Source organism: Leptonychotes weddellii, chromosome 9 (genome assembly GCF_054177405.1).
Source record: "Leptonychotes weddellii isolate Sample4059 chromosome 9, ASM5417740v2, whole genome shotgun sequence".
Lineage (NCBI taxonomy): Eukaryota > Metazoa > Chordata > Mammalia > Carnivora > Phocidae > Leptonychotes > Leptonychotes weddellii.
In genome coordinates, this window is record NC_138377.1 from 55,694,301 (window position 1) to 55,712,596 (window position 18,296).

An 18,296-nucleotide genomic window follows, 5' to 3' on the forward strand; every position below is an offset into this window, starting at 1 on the left:
GAGCAGGAGGGAGAGAGAATCCCAAGTGGACTCCACGCTAAGCCAGGAGCCCAACGCAGGGCTCAATCTCCCAACGCCAAGATGACCACCTGAGCCAAAACCAAGAGCTGGATGCTCAACCAACTGAGCCATCCAGGCATCCCCGAAGCTTTCTATTAACTACAAGAAAGGGCTTAATTTGAAGTAAATAAACACTATAAAACCCTGGAAGAAGGATGTTTATTTCCTAAAACCAAGTTATTTTGAAGCAGTAAAATAACCTTCAAAAATTATAATTCCAATTGTAATTAATTCTAATTCAGGAATACTTCTTACAGTACGCCTGTAGAAGGAAACTGTCATTAAAGAATTATTATCAATTCCATAATGGACTCATTTCTTTCTTTCCTTTTTTTTTAAAGTAATCTCTATGCCTAACATGGGGCTCAAACTCATGAACCTGAGATCAAGAGTGACCTACTCTCCCAACTGAGCCGGCCAAGTACCCCATAACGGACTCATTTCTAAATTATAAGTCACTTAAATTATTAAACCTTTAATATGACAATACCTTTGCATGCTTCAGTTCTAACTCTGCCAGTTCCACTAAATTTTTCCTGAATGCAGCAACTCTTCTTGTCTTAAAATCTATAAGTTCTGTGAACAAAAGAAATTAGGATTAACTATTTAATTTATATATTATAAAGTATACCTTATGATTAAAGGGTAAGGTAACAGTACCTTGTTTTGCAGACTCAGATATTTTTTCAAATTTCTGACAACATAATTGTTGGGATGTTTCAGCCTGCAGAACATCTTTATTTTTCGCTCTTGCTTTATCCAGTGCTTTATTAGCATTTTCATAATCCACTAGTGACCTAGATCTTCGATAGAGGAGATCCTATAAAAGAGAATGCTTCACAATAACATACGCTGCACGTTTCTAATAGTTACCCGCAACCACCACTAGCCCATCACCCCCATCATCATTAGAGTGAACACTTAAACCATGAATACCACACATGCCAGCTACTTTCTAAATGGTTTTTGTAACAGCTTTACTGAGATGAATTCACATACGTATAACTCATTCAAAGTGCACAATTCAACGGTTTTTAGTGTGCTCGCACAATTGTATAACCATCACTACAATCAATTTTAAAACAATTTTGTCACCCAAAAGGAAACCCCATATTCATCAGCAGTCATTCTTCATGTCCTCTCACCCGCCCCCTCCCCCCCCACACCTGCTTTCTGTCTCAACAGATTTGCTATTCTGGACATTTCATTAAAAAAAAAAAAAAATGGAGGGGTGCCTGGGGAGCTCAGTTGGTTAAGCGACTGCCTTCGGCTCAGGTCATGATCCTGGAGTCCCGGGATCGAGTCCCGCATCGGGCTCCCTGCTCGGCGGGGAGTCTGCTTCTCCCTCTGACCCTCCCCCCTCTCATGTGCTCTCTCTCTCTCTCTCAAATAAATGAATAAATAAAATCTTAAAAAAAAATGGAATCATATAATATGATTATATGTCTTTTCTGTCTGGCTTTCTTTACTTAGCATAAAATTTCAAGTTCATTCATGTTATTGTGTAAACCAGTACTTCATTCCTTTTATTTCTAAATATTTCATTGTATGGAAATACCACATTGATTTATCCACTTATCAGCTGATAGACATTTGGTTTGTTTCCACATTTTGCCTATTATGAATAATGCTATTATGAACATTTGTGTATAAGTTTTTGTGTGAACATGTTTTCCTTTCTCTTTCATATCTCATTACTTAGGAGTGGAATTGCTGGGTCACTTGGTAATTCTATGCTGAACCTTTTGAGAAACTGCCAGACTGTTTTCTAAAGCGGCTGCACCACTACATTTCCAATGACTCTGTATGAGGGCTCTAATTTCTCCCCATCCTTGGCAACACTTACCTGTCTTTTTGATTAAAGCCACCTAGTGCATGTGAAGTGGTATCTCACTGTGGTTTGGTTTTGTTTTTAACAATTTTATTTATTTATTTATTTTTTTTAAAAAAGATTTTATTTATTTATTTGACAGAGACACAGTGAGAGAGGGAACACAAGCAGGGGGAGTGGGAGAGGGAGAAGCAGGCTTCCTGCTGAGCAGGGAGCCCGATGCGGGGCTCGATCCCAGGACCCTGGGATCATGACCTGAGCTGAAGGCAGACGCTTAACGACTGAGCCACCCAGGCGCCCCAACAATTTTATTTTTTAAGTAATCTCTATACCCAATGTGGGGCTGGAAATTACAACCCCAAGATCAAGAGTCGCATGCTCTACCTACTGAGCCAGACAGGCATTCCTTGCTGTGGTTCTGATTTGCATTTCCCTGATAGCTAATGTTGAGCATTTTTTTATGTATTCACTGGCCATTTGTATATTTTCTTTGGAGAAAGGTTTATTCAAGTCCTTTGCCCATTTTTTAGTTGGTCTATTTGTCTTTTTACTGAGTTATAAGAGTTCTTTATATTTTCTGGATACCATTTGCTTATTAGGGACTTGTATGATTTGCGAATATTTTGTCCCAGTCTATGGGTTGTCTTTCCACTTTTCTTCACAGTGTACTTTGACACACACAAGTTTTTAATTTTAATAAAGTCCGTCCAATTTATTATTTTTTCTTTGGTTGCTGTACTCCTGGTGTCATATCTGAGAAACCAATGTCCAAACAGAGGTCAAAAGATTTACATTGTTTTTTTCTAAAAATGTTATAGTTGTTACATTTAGGTCTTTGATCAATTTTGAGCAAATTTTTATACACAGTATGAGGAAGGGGTCTAACTTTATTTCCATGGACTATTCAGATGACACAGTACCATTTGTTGAAGTCTATTCTTTTCCCCCCAAAACTGTCTTAGCACCTTGTTAAGAATCAACTGACTAGGGGCGCCTGGGTGGTTCAGTCATTAAGTGTCTGCCTTTGGCTCAGGTCATGATCCCAGGGTTCTGGGATCGAGCCCCACATCGGGCTCCCTGCCCAGCGAGGAGCCTGCTTCTCCCTCTCCCGCTCCCCCTGCTTGCATTCCCTCTCTAGCTGTCTCTCTCTCTAGCTGTCTCTGTCAAGTAAATAAATAAAAAATCTTTAAAAAAAAAAAAGAAAAGAAAAAAGAATCAATTGACTGGGGCGCCTGGATGGCTCAGTTGGTTTGCCTTTGGCTCAGGTCATGATCCTAGGGTCCTGGGATCAAGCCCCACACAGGTCTCCCTGCTCAGCAGAGAGTCTGCTTCTTCCTCTCAGTCTGTCCCTCCCCCAGTTTGTGTTCACATATGCTCTCTCAAATAAATAAATAAAATATTAAGAAAAAAGCAGCCAATGTGAAAAGGCCCAACTATATGACATTCTGGAAAAGGCAAATCTATGGAGATGTCACACACACATACAAAATCAACAGGGCTTAAGGGGAAAGAGGATGAATAGTGGAGCACAGAGGAGTTTTGGGGCAGTGAAAACTATTCTGTATGATACTTATAATGGTAGATACGTATCATTACACATTTCTTCAAACAAAAAACAATGTGTAACACTAAGAGTGAGCTCTTGTGTAGACTATGGTCTTTATTGTTTGGCTTCTTTCACTCAGCAAAATTATTTTGAGATTCTTCCATATTGTTGCATGTATCCGTGGTTCATTCCTTTTTACCATTGAGTAGGATTCCACTGTATATATACACCACAATTTATCCATTCAGCTGCTGGTGGACATTTGGGTTGTTGCCAGTTTTCAACTATTACAAATAAAGCTGCTGTGAATATCCGTGGGGACACATGCTCTCAAATACCCAGGACTAGAATGACTGGACCACAGGATAGATGTGTGTTTAATTTTTTAAGAAATTGTAAAACTTGGGGCGCCTGGGTGGCTCAGTTGGTTAAGCGACTGCCTTCGGCTCAGGTCATGGTCCTGGAGTCCCTGGATCGAGTCCCGCATCGGGCTCCCTGCTCGGCAGGGAGTCTGCTTCTCCCTCTGACCCTCCTCCCTCTCATGCTCTCTGTCTCTCATTCTCTCTGTCTCAAATAAATAAAAATAAAAATCTTTAAAAAAAAAAAAAAAAAAAAGAAATTGTAAAACTTTTCCAAAATATTGTATCATATTCCAACTAACAGGGTGTGAAAGTTCTAGTTGCTATAATTTTTGTCAGAATTTTTCATTTTAGCCAAATTCTTGTTAAGGGGCGCCTGTGGTGAGGGGCGCCTGGGTGGCTTAGTTAGTTAAGGGGCCGACTCTCAATTTTGGCTTAGGTCATGATCTCAGGGTCCTGGGATCGAGCCCCCATGATGTGCTTCACGCTCACTGGGGAGTCTGCCTGAGGATTCTCTCTCTCACTGCCCCCTCCACATGTGCACATGCATGCTTTCTCTAAAATAAATTTAAAAATCTTTTTTTTTTTTTAAGATTTTATTTATTTGAGAGAGAGAATGAGACAGAGAGAGAGAGCATGAGGGGGGGAGGGTCAGAGGGAGAAGCAGACTCCCTGCTGAGCAGGGAGCCCGATGTGGGGGATCATGACCTGAGCCGAAGGCAGCTGCTTAACCAACTGAGCCACCCAGGCGCCCCTAAATAAATAAATCTTAAAAAAAGAAAAAAAAAAGGTGTGTGGTGATATCTCATGAGGTTTCCCCCCCAGCTGTTTAATAAATATTGAGTATTTTTTAAACAGCTATTTATTTATAATTTTTAATTACTCACCTACATTCAAGTATAGTTGGCTCCCAATATTACATTAGTTTCAGGTGTACAACAGTGATCTGACAGCTCTATGTTATGCTGTGCTCAGCACAAGTGTAGCTACCCTCTGACACCATACAACGCTATTACACTACCACTGATTCCTATATTCCCTATGCTGCATATAGTTTTAATTTTTGCAATTAAATTTCAATTCCTTCTTGTGGTCACTAAGAAATTTGGATTTACTTTTAAAGCCATGTTCTAAAAAGTTATGTATTAACAACTATATTATAATAAAATAATGAATTTAAGGTCTTTATAGTGAATAATTCATTTTATCCCTGCCCACCCAATGTAAACGGTTTATAGGACACAACTGGATAAAATAATTTGATATGGATAGTATATTTACAAGTACCTAAGTCCTCAAAGTTAAAAAGGTTATTTATAATTTCTTTTAAGTTTATTTATTTATTTATCTCTTCACTCAACATAGGGATTGAACTCACAACCCCGAGATCAAGAATCAAATGCTCTTCCAACTGAGCCAGCCAGGCACCCCTATAATTTTTTTTAAGTAAGCTCTATGCCCAACATGGGGCTTGAACTCATGACCCCAAGATCAAGAGTTGCATGCTATACCAACTAAGCCAGCCAAGTGCCCCAAGGGTTATTTATGATTTGATAAGGAATGAAAAATTGGTGTTCAAAGCACCACTGATCACATGGGAATTTTCTGTACAATGTATCAATTCATAAATTAACACTGAATTTATAATACCTTTTTTTTTCCTTAAAGATTTTATTTATTTGTCAGAGAGCAAGACAGTACAAGCAAGGGGAGCGGCAGAGGGAGAGGGAGAAGCAGGCTCCCCACTGAGCAGGGAGCCAGATGTGGGGCTCGATCCCAGTACCCCAGGATCATGACCTGAGCCAAATGAAGGCTTAACTGACTGAGCCACCCAGGTGCCCTGAATTTAGAATATCTGAGCCACTGAGTTTTTAGTGCCTTTTCAGATGTTTCTGTTAAACATTTTTTGGATTAGTAAGAGTTTTAGTCTTGCAGGTAGACAGACTTCCAAAAGGAAATTTGAGTTACCTTAAAATAAAACATATCCTGGTTTTACAGCTCTCTCACCCAGAACAGAGGACTTAGGAATCCTTTAGCTACACCAACTGTTATTTGGGGTTTTACTTCTTGTTTTGTAGGCATTTTATCTGAATGAATATACCAAATTCATTAAAAAAAAAAATAGTTCTAGATTATACTATATCAGAAGTTTATAGAGGAGGGGCGCCTGGGTGGCTCAGTCGTTAAGCATCTGCCTTTGGCTCAGGTCATGATCTCAGGGTTCTGGGATCGAGCCCCACATCGGGCTCCCTCCTCAGCGGGTGGCCTGCTTCTCCCTCCCCCACTCCGCCTGCTTGTGTTCCCTCTCTCGCTGTCTCTATCTCTGTCAAATAAATAAATAAAATCTTAAAAAAAGTTTATAGAGGAAACTTTTATGTGGGGTTCCCTGACCAACAATCTGTAAAAGGAGAACAAAAAATTCACACATGAAAATCTAATTTAAAATCAAGAGATAATCATTAACAATCTTAAGCCTAACAACCTCTAAAGAGATGGCTTTTTGTAAAATAGTCCATTTTAAAAAACAATGAACAATCAAATTACCTTAGCAGCTTGAGATTCCCTTAAGTAATATTTTAAAAGGTCGGAAAGTTTGAGGTCCTCATCAGCAGACACTCGTGCTTCTATTTTCTGAAAAAGGGGAAAAAATCCGCCATTTAATTAGCACTTATATTCTACAGCCAATGTTTCTTTCATAATTACTGTAAAAAAAAAATTAAAGTTACAAATGACTACAGTATCCATTCCTATTTAATCTAATTTTCCTTGTCTTGTCCTTTCTACTAGCCTATTACTGTACTTCAGAACTTTGACCAAAAATGAACAGAAAAAAGAATGAAATCAAATGAGACTTAGTGAATTTATGGAAGGACTCTATGTTTGACTCAAGTTCTTGGCAATAATGAGTTTCAATATTATCTTTCAGCATCACTAACTACATGTACATTACTAATATACACTTATTACATCTCTTGTTACATCATTTCAATGACATGTACACATGATTTCAAAGTGATAAAGGATGGGGCTCAAGGGTGGATCAGTCAAACATCCGACTCTTGATTTCGGCTCAGGTCATGATCTCAGGGTTGTGAGATGGAGCATGTGTTGGGCTCCACGCTGTGTGTGGAGCCTGCTTAAGATTCTCTCTCCCTCTCCCTCTCCCCTGAAATAAAAATAAAATGATAGGGCGCCTGGGTGGCTCAGTTGGTTAGGCGACTGCCTTCGGCTCAGGTCATGATCCTGGAGTCCCTGGATCGAGTCCCATATCGGGCTCCCTGCTCGGTGGGGAGTCTGCTTCTCCCTCTGACCCTCCCCCCTCTCATGTGCTCTCTCTTTCTCATTCTCTCTCTCTCAAACAAATAAATAAAATCTTAATAAATAAATAAATAAATAAATAAATAAATAAAATGATAAAGGCTAACAATGAAAGACTAGGTAATTCAAATCAATCTTCCTACTGATAACAACCAGAAAACGTAGTCAAAACATTAACAAAATGTGCCTGAAGACAAAAAAGAGTAGTAAACAGATGTGGTTAGTTTGAGTTGGGATAAAATGGGAAGCAGCCATGTCAGACTAAAAAGATGAAACTATTCAATTCAGTTTGGAGAGACAGAAAATTAAAAAAGATGTATTATATGTCAACCAAATACAATATAGGGACCTTGTTTGAATCCCAGCTCAAACGAACTCCACTGTAAAAAGCCATCTGAGGCAAATGGGAGCATCTATATACTCAATATTTGATGATTTAAGGGGAAATCATTGATAATTGTATTGATTATATTAAAATTTTTAAAAAGTGTTCATTTTTAAGATTTTATTTATTTGAGAGAGAGGGAAAGAGAGAGAACATGAGTGGTGGGGAGGGGCAGAGGGAGAGGGAGAAGCAGACTCCCTGCAGAGCAAGGAGCCCAACGCAGGGCCTGATCCCTGGACCCTGAGATCACGAACCCGAGCCAAAGGCAGGTGCTCAAATGAGTCACCCAGGCACCCCATGACTATATTAAAATTAATTCTCATCTTTTTAAAAAAGAGATATGCACAAAGGGCAGAAAAAATGAATATGGACTTTTTGGGAAAAAGCACTTTAAGCAATGTAGAAAATGTTAACATTCAGGAAATCTGGATGACACATGTACAGGAATTCTTTGTACTATTCTTTTTTTAAAAAATATTTTATGTATTCATTTGAGAGAGAGAGAGAATGAGTGGAGGGGAAAGGCAGAGGGAGAGGGAGAAGCAGACTCCCCACTGAGTAGTGAGCCTGACGTGGAGCTCGATCCCAGGACCCTTGAGATCATGACCTGAGCCAAAGGCAGACGCTTAGCCATCTGAGCCACCCAGGCTCCCCTCTTTGTACTATTCTTGCAACTTTTCTGTAAGTCTGAAATTACTGTTGAAATAAAGTTAAAATTTAAAAACCCTGCACATCCAGCAGGATAACTAAAATAAAAAAGATAAGTATTATAAGCTTGTATAGCAATCCAATGCTCACATTTATTCTGGTAGGAATGTAAATTGGTACAATCAATTTGGGAAACAGTTTGGCACTGTCTATGAAAGCTTTTCACATGGAGACCCTATGACCCCTAATTCTCCCCCTGGTTATACACACCCAACAGAAATACATACTTATTTTCAGCTGAAGATATGCAAGAATGGTCTTAGAAGTACTATTTGTAAACAGCCACAAACTAGAAACTCCAAATGCCTACCAACAGTAGAACAGATGAATAAATTTACGTATATTCTTGCAAAGGAAAGCTATATAGCAAGAAGAATGAAGGATCTATACAAACATGCAACAACATGGATGAATAGTATGGACGTAATGTTGAGTAAATGAAACCAGACATAAAAGAATACATACTGCATAAAACACTTATATAAAATATGAAAATAAAATTAATCTCTGCCGTTAGAAGCTAAGGTAGTGGTTACCCTTGTAGGAGGTGGTGACTCAGAAAGCAGGTAAAGAGGGGCAGGGCATCTGGGTTGCTGGTAAGAATTCTGTATCTTTTTTTTTTTTTTAAAGATTTTATTTATTTATTTGACAGAGACAGACACAGTGAGAGAGGGAACACAAGCAGGGGGAGTGGGAGAGGGAGAAGCAGGCTTCCTGCCGAGCAGGGAGCCCGATGCGGGGCTCGATCCCAGGACCCCAGGATCATGACCTGAGCCGAAGGCAGCCGCTTAATGACTGAGCCACCCAGGCGCCCCTAAGAATTCTATATCTTGATCTAGGTGTTCATTACATGAGTGTGTAAAATTTGCAAAATTTCACTGAGCTGTATACTTCTTTTTTTTTTTTTTAAAGATTTTATTTATTTGAGAGAGAGAGAGAGAACACAGAGGGAGAGGGAGAAGCAGACTACCCACTGAGCAGAGAGCCCGAAGCAGGACTCGATCCCAGGACCCTGAGATCATGACCTGAGCCGAAGGCAGACGCTTAACCGACTGAGCCACTCAGGTACCCGTGAGCTGTATACTTCTTTTTTTTTTTTTTAAAGATTTTATTTATTTATTTGAGAGAGAGAGACACAGCGAGAGAGGGAACACAAGCACGGGGAGAGGGAGAAGCAAGCTTCCCGCTGAGCAGGGAGCCCGATGCGGGGCTCGATCCCAGGACCCTGGGATCATGACCTGAGCCGAAGGCAGATGCTTAACGACTGAGCCACCCAGGCGCCCCTGAGCTGTATACTTCTGATATGTGCTCTTTCCTATATATATAATATGCTTCAATAAAAAAACTTGAAGCTTAAGAAATATTCCTTTATAACAGAGAAATAAACTTAGGAAATTTCTTAATCTAACAGATAAATGCACAAAGTATATTCAAAACTGACTTAGATAAATTTAGATAAACTGATTTAGATAAATCTAGGGAACATGCTAGACGATGTTGGGTGCTTTTAAATATGGCTCCTCTCCTTCCATTAAGAAGAAGGGTAGGTCAGGGCACCTGGGTGGCTCAGTCATTAGGCGTCTGCCTTCAGCTCAGGTCATGATCCCAGGGTCCTGGGATCGAGCCCCGCATCGGGCTCCCTGCTCAGCAGGAAGCCTGCTTCTCCCTCTCCCACTCCCCCTGCTTGTGTTCCCTCTCTCGCTGTCGCTCTCTCTGTATCAAATAAATAAAATCTTAAAAAAAAAAAGAAGTAGGGTATGTATCCCCTCCCCTTGAATCTGGACCCTAAGACTGTATGACCAATACAGAAGTGATGCTGTGCCAGTTTCCAGGCCTTAATGAAACTAAAAATGTCTGCTTCCTATCTTTTGGGATGCTTCCTTTTGGAACCTAGCCAGCACATTGTGAGGAAGCCGAAGCAGCTCCCTGGAAAAGCAACATGCAGGTGTTATAGCCAACAGCCCTGGCTCAAGTCTCGGCTGATAGCCAGTATCATCCCCCAGACATCTGGAAGAGCCTTCATATGTTCCCTGTTGAGGCCCAGACATCATGGAGCAGAGGCAAGCCATCTCTGCTCTGTCTTTTCTGAATTCCTGACCTAAAGACTTCATTAGCATAATAAAATGGTTGTCGTTTTTAAGCTACTTATTTTAGGATGGTTTGTTATACAGCAAATAACCACAACACTACAAAAACACTAAAAGAAATAAAGATAGTCGTGGCAATGGCAATGTGCCACCTAGAGCTCCTTCAAGAGCAACTGCTTGCTGTAAGGAGCACATATGGTTCAGAGTCCTACTTGCAATCTCTCTAGATCCAGAACAATATTCATTCCAAGGTTATGCTGATCCTCCCATGCCTGCCTTGGCTGCACCCCATGACAGAGCATGGGGCAGCAGGGCCAGCCCCTCCTGCCCGACGCAGTGCTCCCTCTAATGAGCCACTCTGGCTGACCTACACAAAACTTCCTTGGAACTATGCTACAGTCTGAAACTCTTCCTACTCAGTACCCTCTTCCTCTGCCCTCTCCTTTCACAGGTATAGACCTGCACTATGGTCTAAAGCTTCTTCATGTCTATCCTACTCCTTCCTCTTTGTTCTTCCCAATGAATCTCTTGCATATCTGATTCCATTTTACATCTACTTGCACATCTTTTGACACATAAAGCTATTTTGTAATAAATCCCTGTTCTTTTGATGTAAACACATAGAAAAACAATGATATCTTCCCAGAAACTGCTCATTGGTACAAATGCCAAAAGCAGAATAATGGACCCCAGTATACAACATTTATATATTTAATGACTCTTTCCTTTGTGAGAAAATCTCTCTTTTCCTTTCCTTGTCTTCACTACACATTACTCAAATGACAAAGTCCTGTTGCAATCAGATTTCTACAATGGACTAGCCACCTCCACCCTCAGTTAAGTACCCTTAAACTTCTAATAAACTTTTCACTTTTCTATCAACTTTATCAAAGTGTTTAAATATTACTGCATCTAAGACTGATCCCTGAAAATCAAGACTATGTCAACATGAAATTATTACTATGATCACACCTTTCTGCAGTTGCATATCTGTCTCATATTGATACAACTCATTTTTATTTTTAAAATTTTTTTTAAAGCTTTTATTTATTTGAGAGAGAGAGAGCACAAGTGGTGGAGAGGGAGAAGCAGGCTGCCGCCTGAGCAGGGAGTCCAATGCGGGGCTTGATCCCAGGACCCCTGGATCATGACCTAAGCCGAAGGCAGATGCTTAACCGACTGAGCCACCCAGGCACCCCTATTTTTTAATTTTTAAAAAGATTTTATTTATTTATTTAAGAGAGAGTGAGTGAGAGAGAGAGCGCAAGAGCAGGGAGGGGCAGAGGAAGAGGGAGAAGCAGACTCCCCACTGATTGCAAAGCCTGACACCGGGCTTCATGCTGGGCTTGAACTTGATCCCGGGATGCCAGGATCATGATCTGAGCTGAAGGCAGATGCTTAAGCAAGTGAGCCACCCAGGCGCCCTGATACAACTCATTTTTAAACCAGTGTCATGGGGGATCAAAAGCACTATCATCTTGGTAAAAGTATAATGAATCTAAGACTTTCTTCTAGCTTACAAAGCCCCAGAAAAAGATCATTCTTCATAAAAATAAATGCTGTTTCATAATGAACATGTTCTCTGATCAAAAATATGAACTTTTGGGGAGCTTGGGTAGCTCAGTCGGTTGGGCGTCTGCCTTCGGCTCAGGTCATGACCCCAGAGTCCTGGGATCGAGCCCCACGTTGGGCTCCCTGCTCCTGGGAAGCCTGCTTCTTCCTCTGCCTGCAGCTCCCCCTGCTTGTGTTCCCTCTCTTGCTGTCTCTGTCAAATAAATAAATATTAAAAAAAAAAGGGGGGCGCCTGGGTGGCTCAGTCGTTAAGCGTCTGCCTTTGGCTCGGGTCATGATCCCAGGGTCCTGGGATCCACATCGGGCTCCCTGCTCCGCGGGAGGCCTACTTCTCCCTATCCCACTCCCCCTGCTTGTGTTCCCTCTCTCGCTCTCTCTGTCAAATAAATAAAGATTAAAAAAAAAAATAAGAATATGAACTTTTACACAAATACCAGAAGGCCATAACAAAAAAATTTATTTCCTGAAAAAAACTCAAATTTTCAAATCTAAATCTGTCTCTTCATCCTTCTGAAGTATAGCTCATCTTTCTCAATAAAGTTTAACACAACCACAACAGGTTACACACTACTGTATGCAAAGATTGAGACTCTCAAAGGTTAACCAATAGTACTTACTCTTGTTTTATCAAACAGTTCTGAAACTTTGAGAAAAAACCTGGAAGGGAAAAATATTTCATCAGAAGCCAGCTTTGAAATGACTTTTCATTTCAAATGTTCAGAGCATATACCCCCAAAACCATATTAATAATGAACTTTCTTATTTCACTGCAGTAATATTTAATGGTCTTGTTCACCACAGACTTCATTAGAACAACACCTCTATACTTCCATATAACAGATTGAAAACTGTTAAAAAAATCTTCCCATTTCAAGGTAACAGTCTAAGCCATACATTTATTTATGTATGTAATATATACTTTTTAAAGTAACCTCTACACCCAAGGGGGGGGTCGAACTCACAACCCTGAGCTCAAGAGTCACGTGCTCCACTGACTGAGCCAGCCAGGCACCCCAAGCCACACATTTAAATTAAAAAATTTTTCCTTATATTCTTTAGCAGAATGTCACATAATAATAAATAAAGCCTGTATCTTCAAAATTACTATAGAAGTATAGAACAATCGGATCCAAAAAGGCTGACTTAAAAGGAAAACACTAAAGTTGGAGCAGCTCTTGAAGTTATCTGATACTTATGTGTTAAACATCTTCAAGTAGAGCTGCTTTGTTTTAGAAAATAACAGAAATGGGGGCGCCTGGGTGGCTCAGTCGTTAAGTGTCTGCCTTCGGCTCAGGTCATGATCTCAGGGTCCTGGGATCGAGTCCCGCATCGGGCTCCCTGCTCAGCAGGAAGCCTGCTTCTCCCTTTCCCACTCCCCCTGCTTGTGTTCCCTCTCTCGCTGTGTCTCTCTCTGTCAAATAAATAAAATCTTAAAAAAAGAAAAGAACAGAAATGAATAACCAGTTTCTATCTCTGAATTCATGTTCACTTTTAACTAAATAGCCTATCTCTCAAATGCTGACACCAACTAAAAAATATCCCAATGCCAAACCATTAAAGGGGTATTCTGTGAAATAATATGTAATTACCGGTGACATTATAACTGGATTGGGCAAGTACTACTAAAAGCTAAAACACTATTTTATGACCTTTGTTTTACCAAAAAGAACTTGATTTGACAGGTTTATGTCCAATAACTCACGGCAAGGTTGGCTTTTTCTTATCAAAGAGTTAGAGACTAACTCTTTGGGAAGATAGCATGTTAATTAATGTAAGCTATATATAGTATCTTGTTTTGCCGAAAAACCTGGATCTTACATGTCTACTAAGACGGGATATACTAGAAAAAAGTTCAAGGATATGGTTTAGAAAAAGGCATTAAGTATGAAAATAGTTTTGCCACTTAAAATTGAAAAAAAAGTTGGATTATTTTTCAATGAAGAGTTGGGTTTAAACAATATTATAGGAACAACTAAAATTAACTATGGTTAGATTAATGTGAAAAACCAGTATAAAGTAAATAAACAACAGCTATGTATGCAAACATCCAGAGAGCATTTCTATACTAACATGCATAATACTTCCCCATCAGGTCACTCTAGGACTGCCCTAAGATTCATTAAACTTATAATCTAGAATAGCCAGCCTCTTTAAAAAGTATAAACTGATAACATCACATTTTACTTTAGAAGTCAATTTGGCCTCCAAAAAAATACATACAAATATGTATTATATTCTAATTCCAAAACATTTATTTATAATAAACTTCATCAAAACCTAAGAACATTTTGACATAAATTCTGTCTTCCTCTTCCTTACATACATAATCAGCCAATTTTCATCAAATAAAACTTTGCAAATGTTAAAATTATATAAAGCCAATTTTTACTTTTCAGATTTAAAAAATAAGAGAGAAATGGTAGAGAAAAAAATGACACTGATCCAGGTTTATAAGAAGCGCCTTATTATTGATGTATTTTGAAGAAGATATTCTAAATGACTCTCGGGTCAGAAATATTCTGTGTGTCCAGGCTGCCAACGAAATTTTTGTTTTATTTAATGTTTCAAATCAGAATCCTTACTTGCATATATCTGTAGAATCCTGAGTTCCTAAAGCATATAATGAAGAACCAATTCTATTGTAATCATCTGCAGCACCTATGGAAAAAAATTTTTAGAATGTATTTATTCATTGATTCCAAAATACTTACTGAGCACCTACCTGCCAAACAATGTGTATGCAGTATGAAATACCCCAAGTCTGGTGAAGGAAATGACAACAGCTATATTATAACTTGATGAATATTATATTAGAAGTAGGAACAAACTACTCTGGGAGCCAGGGAAACAGATGATTCCACCTGAGTAAGTTAGGGAAGGATTTACAGACACTACTGAATGAGTCAGAACTTGTAGGATAAGCAAATCTTTACCAGGCAAAATGGAGGGGACAGCATGGAAAAAGGCCAATGAGACATAAAAGAATACAGTATATTCAAACAGCCTTCTAGGAAGAAGGCACTATAGGGTATAGAAGACAGTGGACAGAGCTGAAGATGGAAAAATAAACTGGAAGTATTCTAGGGGGAAAAAACAGGTTTTTGTAAGACACGATAAAGTTTGGATTTGATCTTGTAAGAATGGGTATTATTAAACATTTTAAAATAACAGTAGTGGTAAAAACAACCATTAAGGATTTTAGATAAAAAATTCTGCTGCCTGGAATAAAGATTAGAAATGGAGACACAGAAGGCTGAGTAACCAACTAGGAATTTGTTGTGTCAGATACTGATGGTCAGGATCAAGTTAGCAAAAACAGTGACAGCAGAGAGGAACAAGAAAGCTAGAAGATATTTAGGAAACCTAATAGGTAGGATTTACAAACAAGAGACCTAAGGTAGGAGGGAAAATTATGGAGCTTGGGAAGCTAGATGAATGGTGGTAGCACCATTATCCTTGGGTGCTAGGAAGCGAAGTATTCAACTTCAGCACAATACTTTTCCCAGGGCTCACCCCATGGGACAACTTGTTGAGAAAAGATATCTCGTTTCAGAGAAAGGATAGTATAAGTGCAATGGTTAAGAGCATAGAACTGGAACCAAACTGCTTAGGGTCCAATCCCAATTTACCAGCTCTACGACCTCGAGCTTATCACTTAACCTGTGTATGCCTTGCTTTCCTTATCTGGAAATGGGGATAATAATGGTACCAGCTCCGCATGATTACTTGGACTAAATGAATTAATAAATGTTACTATAGGGGCGCCTGGGTGGCTCAGTCGTTAAGTGTCTGCCTTCGATTCAGGTCGTGATCCCGGGGTCCTGGGATCGAGCCCCGCATCGGGCTCCCTGCTCCGCGGGAAGCCTGCTTCTCCCTCTCCCACTCCCCCTGCCTGTGTTCCCTCTCTCGCTGTGTCTCTCTCTGTCAAATAAATAAATAAAATCTTAAAAAAAATAAATAATAAAAATAAGGGCGCCTGGGTGGCTCAGATGGTTAAGCGTCTGCCTTCGGCTCAGGTCATGATCCCAGGGTCCTGGGATCGAGTCCCGCATCGGGCTCCCTGCTCCTTGGGAGCCTGCTTCTCCCTCTGCCAGAGTCTCTCTCTCTCTCTGTCTCTCATGAATAAATAAATAAAATCTTAAAAATAAATAAATAAATAAATAAATAAGTAATAAAAATAAAAAAATAAATGTTACTATATACCTGGCACACAGCAAGTACTGTATTATACAAACGTTTGCTATTATTAACGAAATCCGAGACATGCCTATTTTGTATGGAAATTCCCACTTATGCCAGCAGTATTTTACAAGGTTTAATGTGTTTATTCTCTAACAAAACAGTAATCCTTACACTGTACTTTCTTATGCTGTACAAAGTTACATTCAACAAATAAGACTGAAATCTGGTGACTCTATTTACTTTTTAAAATTATTCAAAACAGATCTATTTTGATCTTTCATAAAGAATTTTTTTGGGGGGCGCCTGGGTGGCTCAGTCGTTAAGCATCTGCCTTTGGCTCAGGTCATGATCCCAGGGTCCTGGGATGGAGCCCCACATCGGGCTCTCTGCTCAGCGGGAAGCCTGCTTCTCCCTCTCCCACTCCCCCTGTTTGTGTTCCCTCTCTCGCTCTGTCTCTCTGTGTCAAATAAATAAAAATCTTTAAAAAAAAAAAGAATTTTTTTTTAAAGTGGGCTCCATGCCCAACATGGGGCTCAAACTCACACAAGAGGTGCATACTCTACTCATCTGAGCCAGCCAGGTGCCCCCATAAAGAAACTGTGAACACAAACTTCAGACTCTGAATGGTAACTTCTACATATGAGATTGTTCACTATTATCCTAAAAGTTTAAGTTAAAAAAAATAACACTTAAAAATCACAAAAAGGTTGGTTTATTGAGGCAGGAATCACAAATGATTTGTGTTTAAAATCAAATACATTAATATTTTATACTTAAACTGACCCTGAAATTATTTTTTAGAGCAAGACATTCCTGGATCCTAATATCTGGCCCTGAGAATACTACCCTCTTTAGCTGTTACATCATTATATGATCACAGAAAATAAGCAAACTGCCCTGATTTTATACATTACAGTGATGTTGAAAACTTAAGTTTTCATAGTCCAGGCTAAGTTCATGCATCATGAAAAAATAATTTTTACTTTATAATTCTGTAAAATCGTATGTTATATAATTAATTATATGTAATAATTATGATTTTGTAAATAGGTTCACAACCATCTTTCTTAAAAGCACTGTTCCAGGGGCGCCTGGGTGGCTCAGTCGTTAAACATCTGCCTTCGGCTCAGGTCATGATCTCAGGGTCCTGGGATCGAGCCCCGCATCGGGCTCCCTGCTCAGCGGGAAGCCTGCTTCTCCCTCTCCCACTCCCCCTGCTTGTGTTCCTTCTCTCGCTTTGTCTCTGTCAAATAAATAAATAAAATCTTAAAAAAAAAAAAAAAAAGCACTGTTCCATTTGGTCAAATAAATAAAGAATCACTAATATTTTCTTCAGTTTTCTTAATGGATGACTGTCTACCTTTATAGTTCTTTATGTTTCCATAGCACGAATATACACCTCTCTTACAGGACTGATTATAGTACACTGTAATTTTTTGCTTTTTGTGTTTATTTCACCTGCAAAATTTTTATTTTTTTTTAAGATTTTATTTATTTATTTGAGATTGAGCACAAGCAGGGGGAGGTACAGAGGGAGAAGCAGACTCCCCACTAAGCAGGGAGCCTGACACAGGGCTCCATCCCAGGACCCCAGGATCATGACCTGAGCTGAAGGCAGACATTTAACCAACTGAGCCACCCAGGTGTCCCTATTTATTTATTTTTAAAAAGATTTATTTATTTGAGAGAGAGACAGAGCATAAGTGGGGGGAGAGGCAGAAGGAGATCCCAATGGAGGAATGATCCCAGGACCCTGAGATCATGACCTTAGCCAACATCAAGAGTTGGCTGCTTAACCAACTGAGCCACCCAGGCCCCCTGAACTCTATCACATTTAAACTCCATTGGTATAAGTGATATTTATCCCAAGAACATAAGGTTGGTTTAACATTTGAAAATATAATTAATCATACTAATAGACTAAAAAGGAAAAATGATATGATTATCTCAACACTGTAGGTGCAAAAAAGACATTTGATAAAAATCCAACATTCATTCCTGACTTAAAAGAAAAAAAAAACTCCCAGAAAACTAGCAATTTACAAGAGAATTTTCTCAACCTGATAAAAAGCATCTAGGAGAAACTAATGGTTTAAGAATGAATGCCTTCCAGCTGGTGCAGCCACTGTGGAAAACTGTATGGAGGTTCCTCAAAAAGTTGAAAATAGAGCTACCATATGATCCAGCAATTGCACTACTGGGTATTTACCCCAAAGATACAAAAGTAGGGATCCGAAGGGGTACGTGC

At 39.4% G+C, this 18,296-nt stretch overlaps 1 protein-coding gene across 1 annotated transcript; it reads right to left on the bottom strand.

Annotated features, from left to right (window-relative positions):
- Window positions 1-351: 351 nt before the first annotated feature.
- LOC145715835 (sorting nexin-6) lies at window positions 352-14,540 on the bottom strand (the record flags this gene model as incomplete). Its single annotated transcript, XM_081829771.1, has 5 exons — window positions 352-636; window positions 721-880; window positions 6,341-6,427; window positions 12,484-12,523; window positions 14,449-14,540. Coding segments are annotated over 5 exons (480 nt in total), but the record flags the coding sequence as incomplete, so codon positions are not given.
- Between the last annotated feature and the right edge of the window lie 3,756 nt (window positions 14,541-18,296).